Below are 22537 nucleotides of genomic sequence, written 5' to 3'. Positions count from 1 at the left end.
TGTGTTGCTGAAAAGGGGTAGCAGAAAGGGCAAGTTATGGGAGAGTTGATTTGATAGGGTTTAGGGTCCTATTTATAAGAGAACTTATGCTATTGCTGGGCTACATCAAAAACAGGGTTTAACTCTTTATTGGACTAGGTTTCCTTATAGAAAAGTTTGTGAACAACTCGTAGAACCTCTAGTAAAATCTGACAGCATGTATTTTTGGAAGAAAGAGTATTAATTTTTATGGTTTATGCCTATAAAGGTTTATTGATAAGTATTTATCCCTAAAAGGCAGATTAGCCATAAAAAGAAATCTTTTTTTTAAAGAATTCCTAATGTTTTATTGATTATTTTCTGGTTAACCTAATAGGATATGGGTTGGGCCTTGTTACTTTTTAATCCTAGCCCTTAAACAACCTTTTTAACACTTTTTAAAAGCTTATGAAAACCCACGAAAACTTAGAAGTAAAATACACAAAATGTATAATTTTCCAAATGGCTCCTTTTAAAGTTGTGTGTGACAATTCTCCCCCATTTGTTTTGATAGGTAATTTATTAATAAGTGCAAAAGGTGGAACCTAAGTACACAGGAAGTCTATAAGTGTAACATCTGTCAAGAAGAGGAAATAGATACAAGAGAGTCTAGTAGGTTCTGCCCATTGAAGTCAATAGTGACAGCTCACATAAGAAGAGTATTGATAAAAATCTACCCCATTATAAAAATCTCATCTTTAAGATTTCTGATTTCTTACCTGTTAGTTACTTCTCTCTCATGCTCATGTTAATTATTTTAGAAAACATGCAACTCTCAAAAAACTTTAAATCCAAACATAGTTTAAAAAAATCCCACAGTTTTAACAAAATCATCACAAAACCCATCTTAGAAATTTTTTCAAACGATTCAGAAATTTTGAAGAAAGTCTTATGTCCAAACATCCTCGAAATGACTCCTTTGGATGAGATCTGTTACCATTGTGCATTTTTTGCACAAGTTCTAGTGATTTCTGTACCAAACTCTGTTGATTGAATAACTTGGGATTTTGCTATGGACATTGTTCCCCTTTTTTGTGGATATCCCTTTTCCATCATTTAAATAACGAACAATTCTTAACCATATTTTTACGCTTTTGCTAATGACTATTTGGACCAAAATTGTTGTTTTAGGTTGCTGATCCTGCGCACCGTGCAGTACTCAAGTTTCTCTTTCATAGGTCATGTGAACCATATTGTGGTTTCATCAGATCATGGATATTTAAAGCTGAGATTAGTGATCCTTATGGGGAATTTATAGTAGAATATGCAAACAATATACCGCCTAATCCACATGGTAAAGCTGGCATATCTGTTGACTTCCCATTGTCAAATATCAGGGTATTGTTGTCTATTGTAACTTTGAACTTGAGCTGAGAAGCTTTTCTGTTTTTCCCCATATTTTAGTTTTATTCTAAAAGTTAATTATCATTGTTGGGAACTGTTAATCTCAGGAGCGAGATGCAGTTGCTATTCCTTGTTTTCTAAGGGACTTCTTAATTCCGCTTGTCAGAGCTGGTCAGCAGGTTCAAGTGATAATGAAATTGCTTGAATTGTATGTATTTGTTTCCACTGGGGACCATACTTATGAGGATTTTCTTCCGTGCTGGAGTGGTTTTTCAAGCAATTATCCGTCTTATACATCTCCTGTAACTTTCTGCAAAGCTAATGTAGAAGCCATGGTACTGGCAAGAGACAGTTACTACAAAATGATCCAGGAAAAGCTAGAGTATCTTTTGGCAAAATTAGAGTTTAGATATGATCAGGTAATTCCACTAATACTTGAGATTCTTTTAGTGGTTTGTGTTTTCTGCTGCATAATGTTAATATATGCTAAACTATGCTGCAAAAACTTGGAATTCTCTAACATCATTTATGTTGTTATCTTATGTTATTGTCTGCTATATACTTTGGTTCAAATACCTATTCATTTATTTAACATTCATGGTTTGGGCTTGCTATAGATTATAAATTCTCCTGCAAATCCACAGGCATGCGTGATGCTTTGGTTTATTTTCCCTGTGATAAATATTGAAATCTTATTATTCCTAAATAAAATTATCCTGCCTATTATTGTGTATTTTGGTGAGTTTGATGCTTTTAAGTGCATTTTTCATTCAATGGAGTGTTAATTATCACCCTAGCATGAGACTATCATTCCACTTCTAAATTTTTTTTGATAGGTAAGAATATTCCACTTTTGAAAATTTAATTATGTGTTGTACTAATGCTTTTCCGTTGTTAGTCTGTGACAATTGTATTTCGCTAAGGTTAGGAATATTACTTCACACTTCCCAGAGAGTTCGGTAATAAGAGTTCAAACATTATAAAACTACAAAATCATCAATTACTTTATTATACCTTGAAGTAATAAATGTAATAATTTTGACAGGCCAAAATAATGGAAAAACCTTAATGTTTGAACTGGCTTTGGCCTGGAGACTCTTTGTCATCGTTACTTGGGACATTTTAAAATTCCTAAAAATTGTGTCAAATGGTCAAGAAATGGTACATCACACAGTAAATTGTTTTTAAGCTGGATTTTCTTTGCAATATATATGAATCGGATGTAATATCACACACTTATCATACGGTAATTAATCTTTAAACTTATTGTCGCCCACATGCATCTTTGCGTGTCTAGGCTGTGCACTGGTTTCAGTTCCTATAGTCAACAAGGAGAACGTCTTGTAAGAGCCCTTTCCCATAGCTACAAAATGCTATATATATATATATATATATTTTTTTTTTGATTGGTAAACAAATTTTAAATTTTTTTTTGATAGGTAAAAGAGGTTTTATTGATCCATGTAAATAGGCAAAGCCCGAGTACACATGAAGTATACAAGAAAGAGCCTAATTACAAACTACATGCTACGGAGAGTAGCGTAAAAGTTAGTAAACAAATTTTAATTTATAATAAAGATACGCATAGCCCAAGTGCACGGGACATATATCAGAGCATCACATATGCATGATAATCTAGTAATACAAGAAATTCATGAAAGTTCATGCCATTAACATCAATTACAATCGTCTAATGGAATAAAGTAATAAAAAAGACAATTCTAAATTCTTTTAGACTACTCACAATCTTCAAAGCTTTGATCGTTCCTCTCCCTCGAAAGAAACCACCATAGACATATTGGAACCATCTTCCATATTGCTGTAATCTGTGAATTGCCCCAAATGTCTCTTCAAGAAGCTTGAGGATTGATCACCCTTCTCGGTATCCCCCAATCTAAACCCATCTTAGCAAAGATTTCATTCTTTAAGGTCATGTCAATCTTACAGTGAAATAGTAGATGATAAACGAACTTCCCACTCTTTTTGTACATGCAACACCAATTCATGACAATGACTTGGCATTTCTTAAAGTTGTCTAAAGTGAGGATCTTCCTGTAGGAAGCTGTCCATACAAAGAAGAGCCTTTGTTAGCTTTGGAATTCTACTTGGGTTGGTTTCTTCGTTCATACTCTTCCACGGGAATGAATTTGCATTATGTGTGTTAAGGGGTTGGTAGAAACTAGAAAGATCAAACGGTGAATTTCCCTTTCTTGAAGGGGCGCCATGGAATTTTATCTTCATCTCCTCCCTCATTCGAGTAGAACCCACAAGATTGTAGAATTCCAAAAAGCATCAACTTCCCGAAGCTTGTAAAAAAATCCATTGGTGTGCCATTCATCAAAATCCAGAAGTATGTGATAGAGATACAATATTTGATCCATGAGCAACATTTCATACCAAAGCCACATCTCTCGAGCATATAAAGGAAGAATCTCCAATATACTCGATTGTAGGCCTCTTCCATATCTAGCTTGCATAAAAGCCTTGACTCTTCTGACCTTAGCCTACTATCCAAGTATTCATTAGCGATTAACATCGAGTTAAGAAATTGCCTACCTCTTACAAAGGCACTCTGAGACATTGATATTTATCTTTTTTGTCAAAGTTGGTCTGAATACACTTTATTGAGGGTTTGCTTTCATTATATAGAAGAGAATATACAATATTGTTGCCAGATTTTATGCTATACAAGGTAAGTATTTACAGCCTAATTTACAGCAATATCTAATCTAGCTAGAAAGGAAATTATCACTAAAAATACAATAAATATTTCCCAAATCATATCTCCATAAATTATAATCAAATCCCATAATATCCTAAATTATCTCCGTAACATCCTCTCTCAAATTGATGCTGGTAGATCAAGAAACATCAATTTGTCAACCAAGAACTGATGTCGGTGCCGAGAAAGAGCTTTAATGAATATGTCGGCAATTTGATGTTCGGTGCAAATGTGAGGAAGAGTAATCACATGTTTGTGAAAGGATTCATGTATGGAATGACAATCGACTTCAATATGTTTCGTATGCTCATGGAAGACAAGATTAGCGATGATCTGAATAGCACTGGTATTATTAGCATGAAGAGGAGTGGAATGAAGTTGAGGAAAACCAAGTTCACCCAATAACCCACGAAGCCATGTGATCTCAGAGCATGCGGAAGACATAGCATGATACTCAGACTCAGTGGAGGACTTGGAAACTCTGTCTTGCTTCTTACTCTTCCAAGAAATGAGTGCATTGCCTAAAAACATGCATCAATCAGTAACAGAGCGACGGGTATTCGCACATCTGGCCTAATCAGCATCACTATACCCCACCAACTGTAAGGAAGATTCCTTAGGAAAGAACAACCCGCGGGTAGAGGTGCCCTTCAGATATCGGATAATGCGGCGGAGAGCGGCTAAGTGAAGATGTCGGGGGGCTTGCATAAATTGACTGATTTGCTGCACAGCAAAAGAAATGTCAGGACGAGTAATCGTCAAGTGGTTCAAACTCCCAACGAGTTGTCGATACAAGGATGAATCTGATAGAAGTTCGACTTCCTCCTGAAGAAGCTTAAGATTTACCTCCAAGGGAGTAAGAACAAAGTTACCTGATTGGAGACCAGCCAATGAAATCACTTCCTGCATGTATTTGTGCTAGTGTAACAACGTACTAGTCGGAGTAATCTGCACCTCAAGGCCAAGAAAGTACTGCAGGGGACCAAGATCTTTCATGTGAAAAGAGGCCTTGAGATGCTGTTGTAATTGCTTAAATAACTTAGTATCAGCCAGTAATCACAATGTCATCAACATATACCAAAAGCAATACAATTCCTGAATAAGTCTTGCGAAGAAAAAGAGAGGAATCAAACTGACTCTGAGTAAAATGAAAAGCAAGCAGGGTAAAGTGAAATTTATCAAACCATGCATGCGGAGCCTGTTTCAGTCCATACAAGGATCGACGTAGCCGACAAACCTCTGAGGAAGGTGTAGCAAACATGTCGGGAGATGGAAACATATAGATTTCTTCCTTTAGATTCCCATGTAGAAAAACATTCTTCACATCCATCTATTAGAGAGACCATCCCTGCGACGCAACAAGTGCCAATATAGTCTGTACAGTAGTTATTTTGGCAACATGTGCAAATGTCTCTTCATAATCAATACCATACTCTTGTCGGTTCCCAAGAGCTACAAGACGGGTCTTATATCTGTCCAGTGAGCCATTAGACCAAACTTGACTGAGTACACCCATTTACAACCAATAGGTTTGACACCAGAGGGACAAGTCACAAGATCCCAAGTGTGATTGTCTTGAAGAGCTTGGATTTTGTCTTGCATGGCCTGCTGTCAACATGCTTGGGCTGCCTGGGTATAAGAGTGAGGAACAGAAATAGTGTTGAGAGTGGCAGTAAGTGAGGTATGAGGAAAACCATACCTTTCTGGTGGATGTATAATCTTGGTGGAGCGTCGAGGTATAGGAACCGCATAATCAAATGACGGATCAGTGTCTGGAAGGGGCGTTGAAGGAGGACATCTATGATACACCACACCTGGTTTAAATCGCTCAGTAGAAGAAGACACATCATCAAAAGCGGGTAGAAGAGTAATAGGAGGATCAGAAATGACTTGAGACTGAAAGAAATATTGATTTTTGAAAAAAATCACATTCCGGGAGATCCGGAATTTGTTTGCATGAGCATCATAACAAACAAATCCTTTTTGAGTAGGACTATTGCCCATAAAGGCACAAGTGACAGATTGGGCAGCAAGCTTGTGACGCTCAACAGGTGGCAGATGAACAAAACAAACACTTTTAAAAGTATAAAATGATTGATACGCATGAGATATGCCAAATAATCGAAAATAGGGAGAATCATAATTTAGAGTGGCAGTAGGCAAACGATTGATCAAATAGACAGCAGTAGATAAAGCTTCTACCCAGAACTTAGAAGCTACAGAAGAATCAATCAACAAAGTACAAACGACATCTAAGAGATGACGATTTTTATGCTCAGCGAGTCCATTTTGTTGAGGGGTATAAGGACAAGAATGCTGGGAAGTGATCCCCTTTTTTTGAAGAAAAGCCTGAAAAGAATGAGACATGTACTCCCCCCTGAGTTGGAATGTAAAGTTTTGATACAAATACTGAACTGTGTCTCGACAAGCGCAACAAATTTTTGAAAGACAGAAAACACGTTAGCTTTAGAATGGAGAAAATATATCCAAGTGAATCGACTATAATCATCGATAAATGTCACAAAATAATGATACTGACCATGAGAAATAACAGGACTCACACCCCAAACATCAGTATGCACAATCTCAAAGCAATTAAAAGCACGACTACCATGCGCAGGAAAAGATAAAGTTTTACTTTTACTAAGACGACAAGTAGCATAATCAAAAGATATAGGAGAAGAGGAAAAAGAATCTTTATTGCCCAAAAAACCATGTTTCATAAGATGAGCCAAGACAACAGAATTAGGATGACCCAATTTCTTATGCCAGACTTCATTATTATTTGCAGTAGCCGTACAAGCAAGCGAAACAACATTAGGAATAGAAAACTGTAAAGGAAATAAATGTCTCACTTTAGGCCCCTTCGCGATTACCGTTCCCGACACTTGATCCTGCACAAGACAACCACCACGAGAAAAATGAACATCATAGTTATTATCTACCAATTGTTCAACAGAAATCAAATTGGTAGACAAGCCAGGAGAGACAAAAACATCGCGAAATGAAGAACCCAAATTACCAACAACAGTAATAGGAAGAGTACTGCCATCAACAATCTGAATATTTTGCGTGCCTCTATACTTACGAACACTATTGAGACCCGTCGTATTACCAGTCATATGATTAGAAGCATCTGAATCAACAATCCAAGAAGTTGAGTTAGCACCCGTACCTTGCAGGCCTAAGGTCGTAAAAGCAAACACAATCATCTGTTGGACCATTGCTGGTGTGAGAACAGACAAATCAGAGCTTACAGTGGGGGGTGCAGAAGAAGTCGAAGACTGAACAACAGCTTGAAAGGCTTGGGATTGACAATTCTGAGGCCTCACTCGATAGTCTTTGATGATATGGACATCTTTCTTGCAGTTGTTACAAACTTTCTTAGGACAGTTGCGAGCAATATGACCAAACTCCTTGCAACTGAAACAGTGCAACTTGTTCCTTCCTCTCCCTTGTGTTGCATAGGCTACATTCACAGCCTTATAAAAGACCTTCTTGGAAGTCATACCCATCTGAGTGGATAATTGATGTTCTTCACGCAATAAATCTCCCAAACAAATATCCAAAGAAGGAACCGGATTACGGTTCAATAAACCGGCTCGAATAGGCTCAAATTTAGGTTGAAGTTTCATAAAAAACTGATTACGTTAACTCTCAGCATGAACTGCTTGAAGAGCCGCGAGTGCTGCAGGGGGAACCTTAGCATGAACAATAGCGGAATACTCGCTCCAAAGATTAAGAATATCAGAATAAATTGCTCAATAGTCAAATTACTTAGATTGTAATTTCTAATTTCCAACTCCAATTGAAATTTTCGAGTGCTGTGGTCTTGGTGATAAATACGATGCAGGTAGTCCCACATAGTCTGAGCTGTAGTAAACCATCGAAGATTTGTGACAAGATGGGGCTCAATCGTCCCCAATAGACAGGAGATCACCTTAGCATCATTGACCTCCCATTAGGCAAGTTCATTTTCATTAGTGAGAACTCGAACAGAATTATCAATATGATTTAATAATTCTTTCCCTTTCAAGAACATTTTAAATTGAAATTCCCACGTAGAAAAGTTCTTTCTAATAAATTGTACAATAATATTTTCAATAGACATGATGAATGCCTACTAAACAAAATCAGTCCAAGCAGTCAAAAGAAATAACAGTAAGCCCAAATCAAATCAGTTCCAACTCCAAGTGAAATAGAGGCCCAAACATGCAATACAAAGAAGAGAAGCCCACGGACACAGAAAAATAATTGACAAATGCCCAGCACAAAATAATCGGATATGTGCCCAGCACCCATCACATACGACAACAGAAGTTGCTGATCATGTCACCACCACCATAGAACCTACCGTCTACCACAGAGAGCCGACATGCCCACAACCACCCACAGAGAGCATTGACAACCACATATACACCAAAATAGGGAGCCTGCAACAAGAAGCAGGACTCACAACGCCAACAGAGCTCCGAAAACCAGCGAAATGGCAAACTCAGAAGGATGAATACCAGAGAGAGCTCCGACTCTTAATCAGGAACCAGAAAAAAAAAAACTTGCGGAAGTAGGAAAAAATGTTTTCCCGCCGACAACTCACAAACTCTCATGAACAATGATGGAAATCGCACACCAGAGATTATGATCACAGAGATTGAAAACAGAGTAAGGGCTTTGGTACCTTGTCAAAGTTGGTCTGAATACCCTTTACTGAGGGTTTGCTTTCATGATATAGAAGATAATATACAATATTGTTGCCAGATTGTATGCTATACAAGGTAAGTATTTACAGCCTTATTTACAGCAATATCTAATCTGGCTATAAAGGAAATTATCACAAAAAATACAATAAATATTTCCCAAATCATATCTCCATAAATTATAATAAAATCCCAAATCAAATCCCATAATATCCTAAATTATCTCCGTAACATTTTCTACCACCATGCTCAATCTATTCGCCAAGACTTTCAAGAGGATTTTGTACATTCCACTCACCAAGCTAACGGGACGATAATCTTTTACATTCGTCACACCTAGGTTTTTGGGAATGAGAGCAATGAAGGTTGTATTTAGACTCTTCTCAAACCTTTCATTTTCATGGAACTCGTGTATGACCCATATGATATTATCTTTGATCACTTCTCAACAAGTTTGAAAGAAAGTAATAGAGCAACCATCTAGGCTTGGAGCTTTGTCGCCCGCTATACTTTTTTACACTTTTTGGATCTTCACCTCTTCAAAAGGCCTCTTGAGTCAACTTGCTTCTTGTGAATCAAGAGCGTCAGAAGTCCATCTAGATTTGGTTTCCAAGAGAATTCTTCCAAAAGCATTTTCCCATAGTATGATCCATCATCTTAGGTTGGTTTGAGGTAAACATCCTCTCCACCATCAACGTCTGTATGGCATTGTTTCTCCTGTTCCAATTAGCCATCCAATGGAAGAACTTGGTGCATGTATCCTCCTCTTTCAACCCTGAGGCTCGCGATCTTTGTCTCTGAGATATCTCCTCTAATAAATAAATCCTCTCATGTTTTGCAGTCAATTGAGTTTTACGAACCCTCTCCACGTAGGCACGTCCCTCTCCCGCTCTACATCCTCCAATTCCTTGAGTTCCTCCATGAGGGAATTATATTGGAATTCCACATTGCCAAACACCTGCTCATTCCAAGCCTTCATGTCTATCTTTAGCGCCTTCAATTTGCATGCCATGATATAGCTTGGGTTTCCTTGGAATTGATAAGATAACCACCATTGCCTGACTCTGTCAATGAAGCCCTCTAAAGAGGATGGGGAAGTGATCTAAACAAATCCTGGGGAGTCACTTTTGAATAAGGTATGGATGATAAGCTTCCCAATTAGAGGATACCACAAATCTATCGGTCCTCGACCATGAAGGCTGCCCTTGATTACTTGACCAAGTGAAAGTGCCATTTGCAAGAGGAATATCTTGTAGATCTTGCACAAAGATGAAGTTAGAGAAGTCTACCATTGCTGAATTGTAATTGGAACCATTTGATCTTTCACTTGGGAACCGGGTGATGTTGAAATCATCACTAATAAACCAAGGTACTCCTATATGCCACATAGCCCTACTAACTCATCCCATAATAGCCTTCTTGCTTGATCAAGATTAGGACTATAAACACTTTCAAAGGGCCATTGATATCCATTCTCAATATTCTTGAACAATCAAGCCATTGTGAATTCCACCACACAATCTACCATCTTTTCCACCACCCTTTTATCCCACTTGACCAATATGTCCCTAATATGCACCCCCGGGATTAGTCGGGACGTTGTTCCTGGACACTCGGTGCTAATAAAAAAAAAAAAAAAAAAGCCCCAAAAGCTCAAATGGAAGTCAAGTAGGGCCAACCCACTTGATTAATTTTATTTTTGATAAGTAGCCTACTTGATTAATACAACCCCACAAACTCATTATGCTTAAGAGAATGAACTCCAGCTTCATCTCCTGTAAATATACCATGTCAAAATAGTGGGACATTGTGCGAGAAGATATAATGAAGGTGTTTGTTGAATTTCATTCTTATATGAGATTTGAGAAAAGTTTTAATGCGACTTTCATTGCACTCATTCCATAAAAGGTTGGGGCTGTGGAGATGAGAGATTTTAGGCCTATTAGTTTGGTTAATGGAGTGTATAAAATCATTTCTAAGGTGCTGGCCAACCGCTTGAGCAGGGGTGATGGAGAGGATTAATGTGAAATCTCAAGATGCTTTTGTAAGGGGGAGACAAATCCTAGACTCTGTATTAATTGCAAATGAATGTTTGGAGAGTAGAATTAAAATGGGGGAAGCTGGAATTTTAATTAAATTAGACATGGAAAAGGCTTATGATCATGTTAGTTGGGAATTCCTTTTGTGTTTGCTTAGGAGATATGGATTTGGAGAAAACTGGTGTTTGTGGATTAAGCAATGTGTTTTGACATCGAGATTTTCAATTTTGGTGAATGGCTCTCCAGTTGGATTCTTTAACAGCTCACGTGGCTTGAGACAAGGTGATCCCATTTCTCCCTTCCTTTTTGTTATGATTATGGATGCTTTGAGTAGAATGATTGAAAAGGTGGTGGATGGTAACTTTATGTCGGGGTTTGTGGTGGGTGATGAGTCCCGAAATTGGTTAAAAGTATCTCATTTATTATTTGCTGATGATACTTTAATATTTAGTGAGCCAAATACTGATAATCTTCATGCTTTAAGAGCTTTATTGCTGTGTTTTGAAGCTGTCTTGGGGTTAAGAGTAAGACTGCGTTTGGATGTTAAACTGAGTTGAGATGATAAAATTTTGTTAGAATATTATTTTTTAATATTATTATTATTTTGGGTTTGAAAAAGTTGAATTATTTATTATATTTTGTGTTGAGATTTGAAAAAGTTGTAATGATGAGTTGAGATGAGTTTAAAGTCCAAACGAAGCAATTTATCCAAATCTGAAATTGTTCCTGTGGGTTCCATTCAGAATATTTCAGATCTGGCTAATACATTGGGTTTCAGGATTTCTTCGCTTCCTATGAGATATCTCGTATCTCAAAAGAAATACGAAGTGCATATGGGGTGAGTTTGTGAAGTTCATTCGAAAAGGTTGGGGGAATTCTCTAATCGTATTAAATTGAAGGTGGGAGATGGGAAGATGATTCTATTTTGGCATGACATTTGGTGTGGGGATTCTAACAAATTTCTTTGACTGAATACCTCCTCCTATTCCTTCTCATTCATTAAGTAGCCAAAAATAGATTACACCAAATTAGCCATTCAAGATATGACTTCCTATCCTAAAGGGATTCAAATCTTGGATAAGATATGTTTCCCATACTTATCTACTCAATCAAAATATTCAACTTACAAATCATATAAATCCTATACAGCTGTACAAATCTGTCTATACCTGAAATACATAGATATAACATAGGAATTAATTCAAATAAATATAATCCACTAATAGATTCTATGCTTAAGTTGGATTTTCCTTCTCTCTTTCGGATTGATAGGGATCAAGATGCAGCCGTGGAACATTCTTTCTCATATATTGATAATAATATTCAGTGGAATGTTGACTTTGTTAGAAATGCCAATGATTGGGAAGTGAATGATGTTACTGCTTTTTTGGGGAGACTTTATAGTTCAAAGGTGATGCCGGGAGGACAGGATAGTATGTTGTGGGTTCATGCAGGAAATTCAAAGTTCTCCGTTTCTTCTTTTTACAGAATTTTAACTTGTAACAGGAGCTGTGAGTTTCCTTGGAAAAATATTTGGAGAGTGAAGGTACCTTCCAAGGTGGCTTTTTTCAGTTGGGTGGTATCTCTTGGCAAAGTTTTGATCCCTGATAATCTTAGGAGGAGAGGTATATGCATAGTTGATTGGTGTGTCATGTGCAAGAAGGATGGAGAATCTGTTAATCATCTCTTTCTTCTCTATGATGTGGCCTTGTCTTTGTGGAATGAGGTTTTTAACCAGACAGGTTTGCTTTGGGTGATGCCTAAGGATGTAGTGGATCTATATGCAGGTTGGTATGGATTAAAGGGAAGAAAGAGTGCTTCTGATATATGGAAGATGATTTCTTCTTGTTTGATGTGGTGTCTATGGATTGAAAGGAATGAGAGATGCTTTGAAGACAAAGAACGATCGATGGGTGAACTTAGGGATTTTTTCTTTAGTACATTGTGTTTGTGGGCTAAAACTCTTGTAATGGATAATGTTAACTTTCTGAATTTGTATTAGCTTTTAAGTTTGTTTTTAGAGAGATGTAGGTATTTCCTTTGTATACGTCCTGTGTACTTGGGCTTTGTTTATTCTTGGGAATAAAGTTTCTTATTAATTATAAAAAAAAAAAAAAAAAACCATGTCAACTTTCTAATCACGAAGCTGGTTATGAATTTTGAGACACTTTTCCAACTTTTTTAGCCCCCTTACATTTCATAAGATGATTTTGAGCTTCATAAAACCACATTCGACACCCGACCCTTTGTCATCTTCCGAATAGTGCTCCCTTCTCTTGTTTCGTAGCTCACCAACCAGGTAAGCCTTTTTAGTTCTCTCTCTCGCCGAAGTAGAATCAGCAGTTGAGTACAACTGGGACTGTCCAGCTTCAATGACAATAAGAAGAGCCATGAATTTGTCTTTGAATTCCTTATTTTTTTTTTAGGTAAAAGTAAAATTTTATTGAAATAAAGACATTGTCGAAGTACACCGGAAGTATACACGGAGCATGCCTAATTACATCTAAGTACTAGTAAGAGATACAAGCAGGTCATGAAAATTGTCCGTATTACAAATAATGGCTGAAGCCTAAGAAAGTAAAGTATTGTAGAAGAATCGCTTCAGCTCATCCAAAGAACGCTCCATGTCTTCAAAGCACCTCTTATTTCTCTATTTGGGTAGTCCCCCTAATTCCTGTCAAACACCCCAGAATATCCCTAACTCTTCTGGGCATGACCCAAGCCACCCTTGTCCTATTAAGAATCTCATTCCATAAACACCTGGCCACCTCACAATATAACAATAGATGATCCACTGATTCCCCATCACTCTTGCACAAAAAACACCAATCTGATATGATAAGACAACGTTTTCTCAGATTATCCGATGTGAGGATCTACCCAAGAGATGCAAACCATACAAAGAAAGCGATCTTAGAAGGTACTTTACATTGCCATATAGCATTCCTAGGAAAATTATGATCATTAGATACTCTCAAGAGGGCCTTGTAGAAAGAGCGCATTGAAAATTTGTTATTTCCATTCAAATATCAAATCATCCTATCCTCCATCTCACTGCCCATTGATATTGCATATAACGAGTCAAAGAAATCAACAAGCATATCCAACTCCCAATCATGAGCAGCTCTTGAGAAACTTACATTCTGATGGACAACACCATTAGATATTACCACTAAGTCAGCCACAACAACCTCTTTGTCGCAAGAAATTTGGTAGAGCGTGGGAAACACTTGCTTTAAGACCCTTTCACTGCACCAGACATCATGCCAAAAATAAACTCTATTACCTCTTCCAATTGCAAATCTAAAACACTTGGAGAATCTTCCCCATCCAGCTCTAATGTTTTTCCACAAGGCCACACCATGTGTCCCTCTAACTTCCTTAGAACTCCATCCCCCCATCATACTCGCATACTTAGCATCTATGACTTCTCGCCATAAACCCTCCCCTTCGTTATAGTATCTCCACGACCATTTCCCCAAAAGTGCTTTATGGAAGACCCTCACATTGCGCACCCCCAACCCGCAAGATGGAACTTAATTTCTTCTCCCATTTTCTCCATACAAGAAGCCACACTTGCACGTAATGGAAAAAAGGGATAAGAATTAGGTAGGAGGTTAGATAGAGTGCTCTTGATAAGAGTTAATCGAACACCTTTGGACAAATATAGCCGTTTATGTCAAGATAACTCAAAATACGATGTATGAATGGCCGAATCACATGGCCTTTGAGTGATCTGTATATTATATAGAAACTTTACAAGAGAACTATACATGGGAAGAAACTAATTGTCGAGTGATTCTCGCATTCTTAGCTTGATAAGGAAACTATATATTCTGTACAAGCCTAAGTAACGGAAGAAAAGGTAAAATAAGGAAATAAGAATAGAAGGAAATAAGATTGATGATGGACAGCAAAAGCTGTCCATTGACAGCCCCCCTCAAATTGATGCGGGTTGATCAACAAGCATCAATTTGCCACTTAAGAAACAATGTCGATGGCGAGTGAGAGCTTTGGTGAAGATATCAGCAATTTGTAGTTCAGTGGGAACATGTGGAAGTGTAATAACACGGGCTTCAAATGCTTCACGGATAGAGTGACAGTCGACTTCAATATGCTTCGTGCGCTCATGATAGACAGGATTGGCCATGATTTGAATAGCACTCGTATTATCAGCATGTAGAGGTGTAGGATCGGTCTCAGAAAAATCTAGCTCAACAAGCAAACCTCGAAGCCAAATAATTTCTGAACAAGCAAGAGACATTGCCCGATACTCAGATTCTGTAGATGACTTAGAGACTCTGTCTTGCTTCTTACTCTTCCAGGAGATCAATGCATTACCTAAGAACACACACCAACCAGTAATGGATCGACATGTATCAGCACAACCGGCCCAATCAGAGTCGCTATAAGCAATAAGTCGAGGAGAATTGCCTGTAGGAAAGAATAAGCCACGGGCAGAAGTGCCCTGAACATAACGTATGATCCTACGGACAGCAGCCAAATGAAGATGACGTGGGGTCTGAAGAAACTGGCTGACTTGTTGTACTGCAAAGGAAATGTCCGGTCTAGTAATGGTGAGATAGACAAGACTACCCACCAACTTCCGGTATAAACTGGGATCAGCAAGTAAATCACCCTCCTCTTTGCGAAGCTTGACATTCAATTCCATGGGAGTATCAATAGGAGTGGCCTCCTGTAGGCCAGCTGTAGCCACCAGGTCACTAGCATACTTATGTTGATTGAGTGAAATACCAGATGAACTACAACGCACCTCGAGACCAAGAAAATATGTGAGAGACCCAAGGTCTTTCATATGGAATGACTCAGAGAGATGAGTCTTGAGCTGGCCAAGTAAAATAGAATCGGAACCAGTAATCACAATATCATCAACATAAACCAAAAGAACAACAATACCCGCGTCTGATTTCCGAAGAAACAAGGAAGTGTCATACTTGCTCTGCTTGAATGAGAATTGTAATAAAGTGGTTCGAAATTTATCAAATCAGGCCCTCGGAGCTTGTTTAAGACCATAAAGAGAGCGACGAAGCTTACACACATGCGAAGTCGAAGGAGAAAACAATCCCGGTGGTGGTTTCATATAAATACACTCTTTAAGATCCCCGTGAAGAAAAGCATTCTTGACATCCATCTGATGTAGTGGCCAATCATTGGAAGCAGCAAGAGCTAGAATCGTACGAACAATAGTCATCTTAGCCACAGGAGCAAAGGTCTCTTCATAATTGACACCATATTCCTGATTATTCCCAAGAGCAACAAGTCGAGCTTTGTAACGATCCAAACTTCCATCAGATCGAACCTTGACTGAGTAAACCCATTTGCAACCCAGAGGAACAATCGTTGGAGGACATGGCTCAATGTCCCAGGTATGATTGGCCTCTAGAGCGGCAATTTCTTCCTGCATAGCTTGTTGTCAACAGTCATGCTTGGCAGCTTGTGAGTAGCACGTGGGAATATCAAAATTGGATAATGTAGCAGTAAGAGCTGAAATAGAGGGCCCAGAAGGAAAACCATACCTATCCAGAGGTACAGACACTCGAGGAGAGCGTCGTATCAAGGGCTCTGGAGGTGCTGCAACTGACTGGTTCTGGAGCATGTTAGGATCAGATATCGGGTGAGCCACGGGAAGAGACTGTAGGCGGGAGCGTCTTGTATACACAATACCTGGTTTAAACCGAGAGCTGACTTGAGGAAGATTTGAGGATTGCTGCTCAAAGGAGGGAAGGACCATAGTGGGAGGAGAGGGCACAGAAGACACAGGAAAGAAATGTTGATTTTCAAAGAAAATAACATTCCTAGAAATGCGTGTGCGATGTAACGTTGGATCATAGCAAACAAATCCCTTTTGACACACATTATATCCCAAGAATGCACATCTAACAGATTGAGCAGATAATTTATGTCGCTCATGAGGAGGTAAATGAACAAAGCATACACAACCAAATGTACGGAGATTATCATAACTAGGTTGCTTACCAAATAAGCGGAAATAGGGAGACTCCATGTGTAAGACTTGGGAAGGTAAACGATTAATCAAATGAGTAGCAGTTTTCAGAGCCTCGACCCAGAACATGGATGGAACAGAGGACTCTAACAAGAGAGTACGTACCATGTCAAGAAGAGTGCGATTTTTGCGTTCGGCTACTCCATTCTGTTGGGGAGTAGCGGGACATGAACGTTGATGAATAATCCCTTTAGAAGCCAAAAAAGCCTGAAACTCATTAGACAAATATTCACCACCAGAATCTGTGCGTAATGTCTTAATAGTCGCAGAAAATTGATTGTCAATATACGCTAAAAACATAGTAAAAGTACGAAAAACCTCAGATTTAGAACGAAGAAAATAAACCCAAGTAAATCTGCTATGATCATCAATGAAAGTCACATAGTATTTAAATTTTTCATGTGAACTAACGGGAGAAGGTCCCCAAACATCACTATGAATAAGGTCAAAGCAGAGTTCAATACTTGAGATAAAATCTGAGTATTGGGATGACCTAAACGACGATGCCACACCATACTTAGATTAGAAACATTATTACAAGTAAAAGACGTAATAGAAGAAACTGGAGAAAGTGCTGGAATAGGTAAAAATAGTGGAAACAAACGCCCCACTTTAGGTCCCTTTGCGATCGGCTCCCCCGTTACCTGGTCCTGCACAACACAACCATCACCAGAAAATTTAACAGCGCAATTGTTATCCACTAATTGACCAACAGAAATAAGATTCGTGAAAAGTTGAGGAGCAAGAAACACATCAGTAAATGTAGAGGAGGCATCTCCGACAGCAGCTACTGGTAAAGAACTACCATTGGCAGTTTGAATAGCAGATTGATCAGCATAGGGCCGAACATGACACAGAGCAGTGGGCGTATTTGTCATGTGATTAGAAGCTCCCGAGTCTACATACCAGAGTTTAGTAGAATGTTTACCTTTGCTCCTGTGGCTAAGATGACAATCTTCTTTCAATTCTTTCTAACACACCATCCCAAATGGTTTTTGTCTTGAAAGCAGCCCCCAACTGGGGGCCAAGATATTTCAAAGGCCAATATATTCACCAAGTCCTAGATATTCTGTACAGCACCCACGTGAACCATTTCAGACTTTGAGAGATTTACCTTCAATTTTGAAACCGCTTCGAAGCGAAATAAAACAACCCTCAAGTACTGCAAATAATCGTTGTGCGGCTTGCAAAACAAAAGTGTGTCATCAACAAAGAGAACCTCTATTCATTGCCGTTCTCAACATTCAAGTTAGTGCTTCCATAACAACAACAAATAGCAAGGGGGAGAGAGGATCCCATAACAACAACAAATAGCAAGGGGGAGAGAGGATCCCCTTGCCGTAGTCCCCTAGAGATGTTAAAGAATCATTCCGGTGCTCCATTCACCAAAACCGAGTAACGAACCGTAGATATACAATGCCTAATCCGTGATATCCATCGATCCCCAAATCCGCACCTCCCAAGTAAATAGCACAAAAAATCTCAATTAATATGGTCATAAGCCTTTTCCAGGTCTAACCTGCTCAAAAGCCCGGGTATGCCCTCCTTGATTCTACAATCCAAGCATTCACTGGCTATCAATACCAAATCCAAAATTTGTCTCCCCTTCACAAATGCATTTTCAGATTTTGAAATAATACTGCTCATAACTGTGTTCATGCGATTGGCAAGCACCTTTGAGATAATCTTATATACTCCATATATAACACTAATAGGCCGAAATTCTTTCACATCCACAACACCAACTTTCTTAGGGATAAGAGCAATAAAAGACGCGTTAATGCTTTTTTCAAATTTACCAAAGGTGTATGGTTCTTGAAAAACCAGCATAATATCTCCACCCACTACATCCTAGCAATCGTGATAAATAGCCATCGAAAATCCATCCGGACTCGAGGCTTTATCCTTAGCCATCCCACGAATCACCCGAGAAACTTTCTCTGACTCAAATGGTCCCTCCAACCACATAGAGCTTAGCTGGTCAATAGTCTTGAAAGGCATACCATCGAGTTTGGGTCTCCAAGAGGCTTTTTCAGCAAGAAGATCTGTATAAAAGTTGACAATGTGGTTCTTAACAGCATCATGATCCTAGTAAACCTGGCCCTCAACTTGAATCACCTCGATAGTATTATTTCTACGATGAGAATTAGCCACCTGATGAAAAAATCTAGTACATTTGTCCCCTTCCTTCAACAATAGGGCTCGTGACTTTTGTCTCCATGAAATTTCCTCCATAAGAAGCACATTCTCTAGGTTCGAAGTGATGGCTGATTTCTTGCAAGAGTCCTCAATTGAATTCCTCACTTGTAAGCCCAAATGAGTACATGCATATAGGATCAAGCTTTAGAACTCCTAGTTGTCTGGTTTGGCCAAAGGGCTTTGCTACACATCATCCTACACCACATACCAGACATGTTTTAATTTTTTTAATTTAATTTTTTATTTATGACAGAAACAATGGACACTAGCGGTTTGTTGTTGGTGCCTCATGTGGGGGAAGGTTTTGAATCGGGAATGCAGTTGGATAATGTGGCTGGGGATAATGTTGTTTCCTTGGTTTCTATTCCTTCGTTAAACGCTATAGCGGGTTCACCATCGGATTGGATTTTGAATAAAGTTAACAAATTTCAACAAATCCTAGGGCTTTTATATGGAGAACATGGAGAATATGAAGACCAATTTAAAACTCTACTCACTGCGATTGAGGCGAGTCACGCGCTTGAAACCAAATCACATTTCTGGAAAAGCAGAGACTTAAAGTGTCTTTCATGTGCAATCAACTACGATGTTAAGGAGGTAGCTCAAATCGAGGAAAAAATAAAAGGAGGGCATTGTGAAGACGATCTCATAGTGGGATGTTCGGGTAGAGGATTAGTTTTATGGAAACAAGGGGATGGGTTGGGGAGGTGTGTTACATTCCAATTTGGGCTTGTTGTATTTTGGGTAGGTTTCATGGGATTTTTGGGTCATTAGGGGTTCTCTTGTATGTGCTAGGTTTTTTCTTGTATACGTCTAGTGTATTTGGTTACTCCTATTGATATATATATATATATATATATAATATTATTACTTATAAAAGAAAATTATTTTTTATTTATTTTTGAGGTACCATGTTACACCTCATCACCCTAGGGTTAGAATAATGTTAATTTTAGAAATAAGAGGGAATGGGATGCTACTTGCCTTTAGAAACTTTTCTTTAACGAAGAGTTAGGTACAAAAGATTCCGTTTCATAAAAATAAAATGTACTTTATAAAAATTAAAAGAGAGTCTGCATTAGATCTTATAAAGATTTCTTAGAGTCTTGTATTATAAAATCATAAATTAAAACCTCTGTACATGATCTAGGCCTCCAACTCTTCTCCTTGAGCCAAGTCCTGTCTTGCAACCTCAAACCCCCCACTTTAAAGCATTACCTGGGACAATCACACATTAAAACAAAAATGTATTGAATACTCAGTTAGAACTACTTCATATTGTAAACATATAAGAACATAGGTTTTCATTCATGCAATAACATTCACAGTTACGTTAAGTCACATTAATATGTATAAATACATTCCCCTTGATTTCTCAAGGTCTCAGTCACACAATTCAATCATGCAGTCTCATTCCATCTTAGTTATGCCTTTACAGTCTTTGCTCTTTTAACTTCATGCTTGGTACACACCGCTAACACTCGTGTGTTTGGGTTAACGATCCTTGCGGTCAAGGTTCTTTCTGTGGCTAGCGGATAAAAATCTATAGTCAATATTTAAATGCTAGAGCATTATTTACGTGCATGAACGAGATCATGTCATCCAAGCTATGGCCGAAATGCTTAAACACTTCATTCCTAGACCTGATTTCTACACGTGCATGGTCTATTCGTGATCATACTTGTGTCATTTAGTGCATGCATTTTTGTTTCGAGTGTTCTAGCTTGAAATACATGGGGTGGCCAAAATGCACAGGTTTAAGAATTCAAGATCCTAGTTCCATTTCTTCAAATCCAAGATTCTTACGTGAAGATTCAAGCTTGACACTACTCATTCACACATGCCATGCATGAATACTTCATCTACAAGCCTTGGCCCAAACATCCATGTTCTTATTTTCATGTTTTACTCCCTATTCTGACATGCATCAAGTGATTTCACATCTTAATTCAGACGTGCTTAAGTGAATAATGCTAAGAAAAGGATTGTAGTAGTACTTACATTGGTTGAGAATCTTTACCACTAGCCTCACCTAGTTGATCTCTTCTATGGGGGAAATTAGCGTTCGGAGTTTTCAAAGTGGTGTTTGGCATTTGGGAAAGTGAGTGAAAGTTAAAGGTGATCTTTGGCCAAGGGGAGAAAAACATGAGTGAGAGGGAATCAGCTGATCGTCTTTGGCCAAGCTTGGTTTGATCATAATGGTTTTGGGAGTTTGGATGCATCAAGTTCTTCATAACATGATAAAGTGTGAATACTATAGTTAATTTGGAGTTAAAGAATTTTTTTGACTGGTTAAACTAATGTGACTAACGTGGTATGCAAAGAAAGTGCAATCAATGAGAAACCCTGCTATGCCCAAAAATTATGGAGGTTCATACGAAAATTGCACATGATGGTCTTATGGGCCTTTTTTACTGAATGTTATTTGGCCAAGCAGTATGTGCAAGAACTATTGATGCCTGTTATTCAAGAGAAATCATGGTTTCATTATGAATCTCATGACAGTCCATGATGGCTATATCTCAGTAGCAGCATTTCAATTTTTATTCTTCATCTAGGGCAATTTATTGCTAATCAGTTTATCAATTTAAATTTTCAATGTATTGGTAAGCTGTTTTATTGGACTTCTTCAATCTGTTATTGCATGCCAACAAATATATATAATCAATAAATATTAGAGAAAAGTAACAACAAAAAAATAATGATTGAGACTATGATACTAAAAATATTATTATTCTTGTCGTTTTCATTGCTGCTGCTTCTACTATTATACAGTTGGCCTGAACTTAGTATGATTTCGATATTAGTAAGCAAAGTTCATAAAAGTTAAGAAAGGAAAAAAGTCCGGTTAGGAATGAATTAGATAGTAGCTTATCCAACATCACTTTGGACCAACAGATTTCACTTTAACACTTTTCATCTGCAGTTATTGTTATAGCTTATTTTGTTCACTTGTTCCATCTACAATTTTTGTTGTAGCATATTTTATTACCAACACTTTTTCCAGCATCTGTTCCATACGGTCCCTGAGTTGTTTGCAAAGATGTCACATCATATTGGACAATTAAATTATGTTGAAAGTGCTCTGGTTTGTGGGTGACACTCTTTGATTCCCTTAAACTCTGTTCTCCACAATATTTGACTTGCCTTGGTTGAGAGAGAGAGAATAAAATTGGAGCCTGTTGTGTGTATCCGCATGTTGGTTTTATTCTTGGCTGCCTTTTGATCGTTCAGTTGCATTTCTGTATTATGAGATTTTCCTTGTGCAGGTAGTTTCACATTGCACTGAACCTTTATCCTTTGATACTGATGGAAGGTGTTCACACAACCAAGTTTCATTTTTGTTGGATGAGAGTTTGATTGCTCCGTCGGCAGCATCTAGAAGAGGATCAAATGTGTAATCAATTTTTCTCTCTCCCCCCCTCTCTCCCACACAAACACACACGCTTGGTCATTCGCTCTGTATCTGCATGAGTGTAAAACCATTTCTGGG

At 38.2% G+C, this 22537-nt stretch overlaps 1 protein-coding gene across 2 annotated transcripts in view; it reads left to right on the top strand.

Moving 5' to 3' along the window:
- The window catches only part of LOC109014007, a 64858-nt gene that overhangs the window by 6116 nt on the left and 36205 nt on the right, over positions 1 to 22537 (top strand). For both annotated transcript variants that reach the window (XM_018996305.2, XM_018996304.2), the window contains exons 3-5: positions 1150 to 1356; positions 1470 to 1781; positions 22314 to 22441. In XM_018996305.2, coding sequence (XP_018851850.1) covers positions 1150 to 1356; positions 1470 to 1781; positions 22314 to 22441 — 647 coding nt within the window. The remainder of the gene's footprint in view (positions 1 to 1149; positions 1357 to 1469; positions 1782 to 22313; positions 22442 to 22537) is intronic.

The sequence above is a fragment of the Juglans regia genome, chromosome 14 (assembly GCF_001411555.2).
Source record: "Juglans regia cultivar Chandler chromosome 14, Walnut 2.0, whole genome shotgun sequence".
NCBI lineage: Eukaryota > Viridiplantae > Streptophyta > Magnoliopsida > Fagales > Juglandaceae > Juglans > Juglans regia.
The sequence above is the reverse complement of the archived record's forward strand: the minus strand, read 5'-3'. Positions and strand labels throughout refer to the sequence as shown.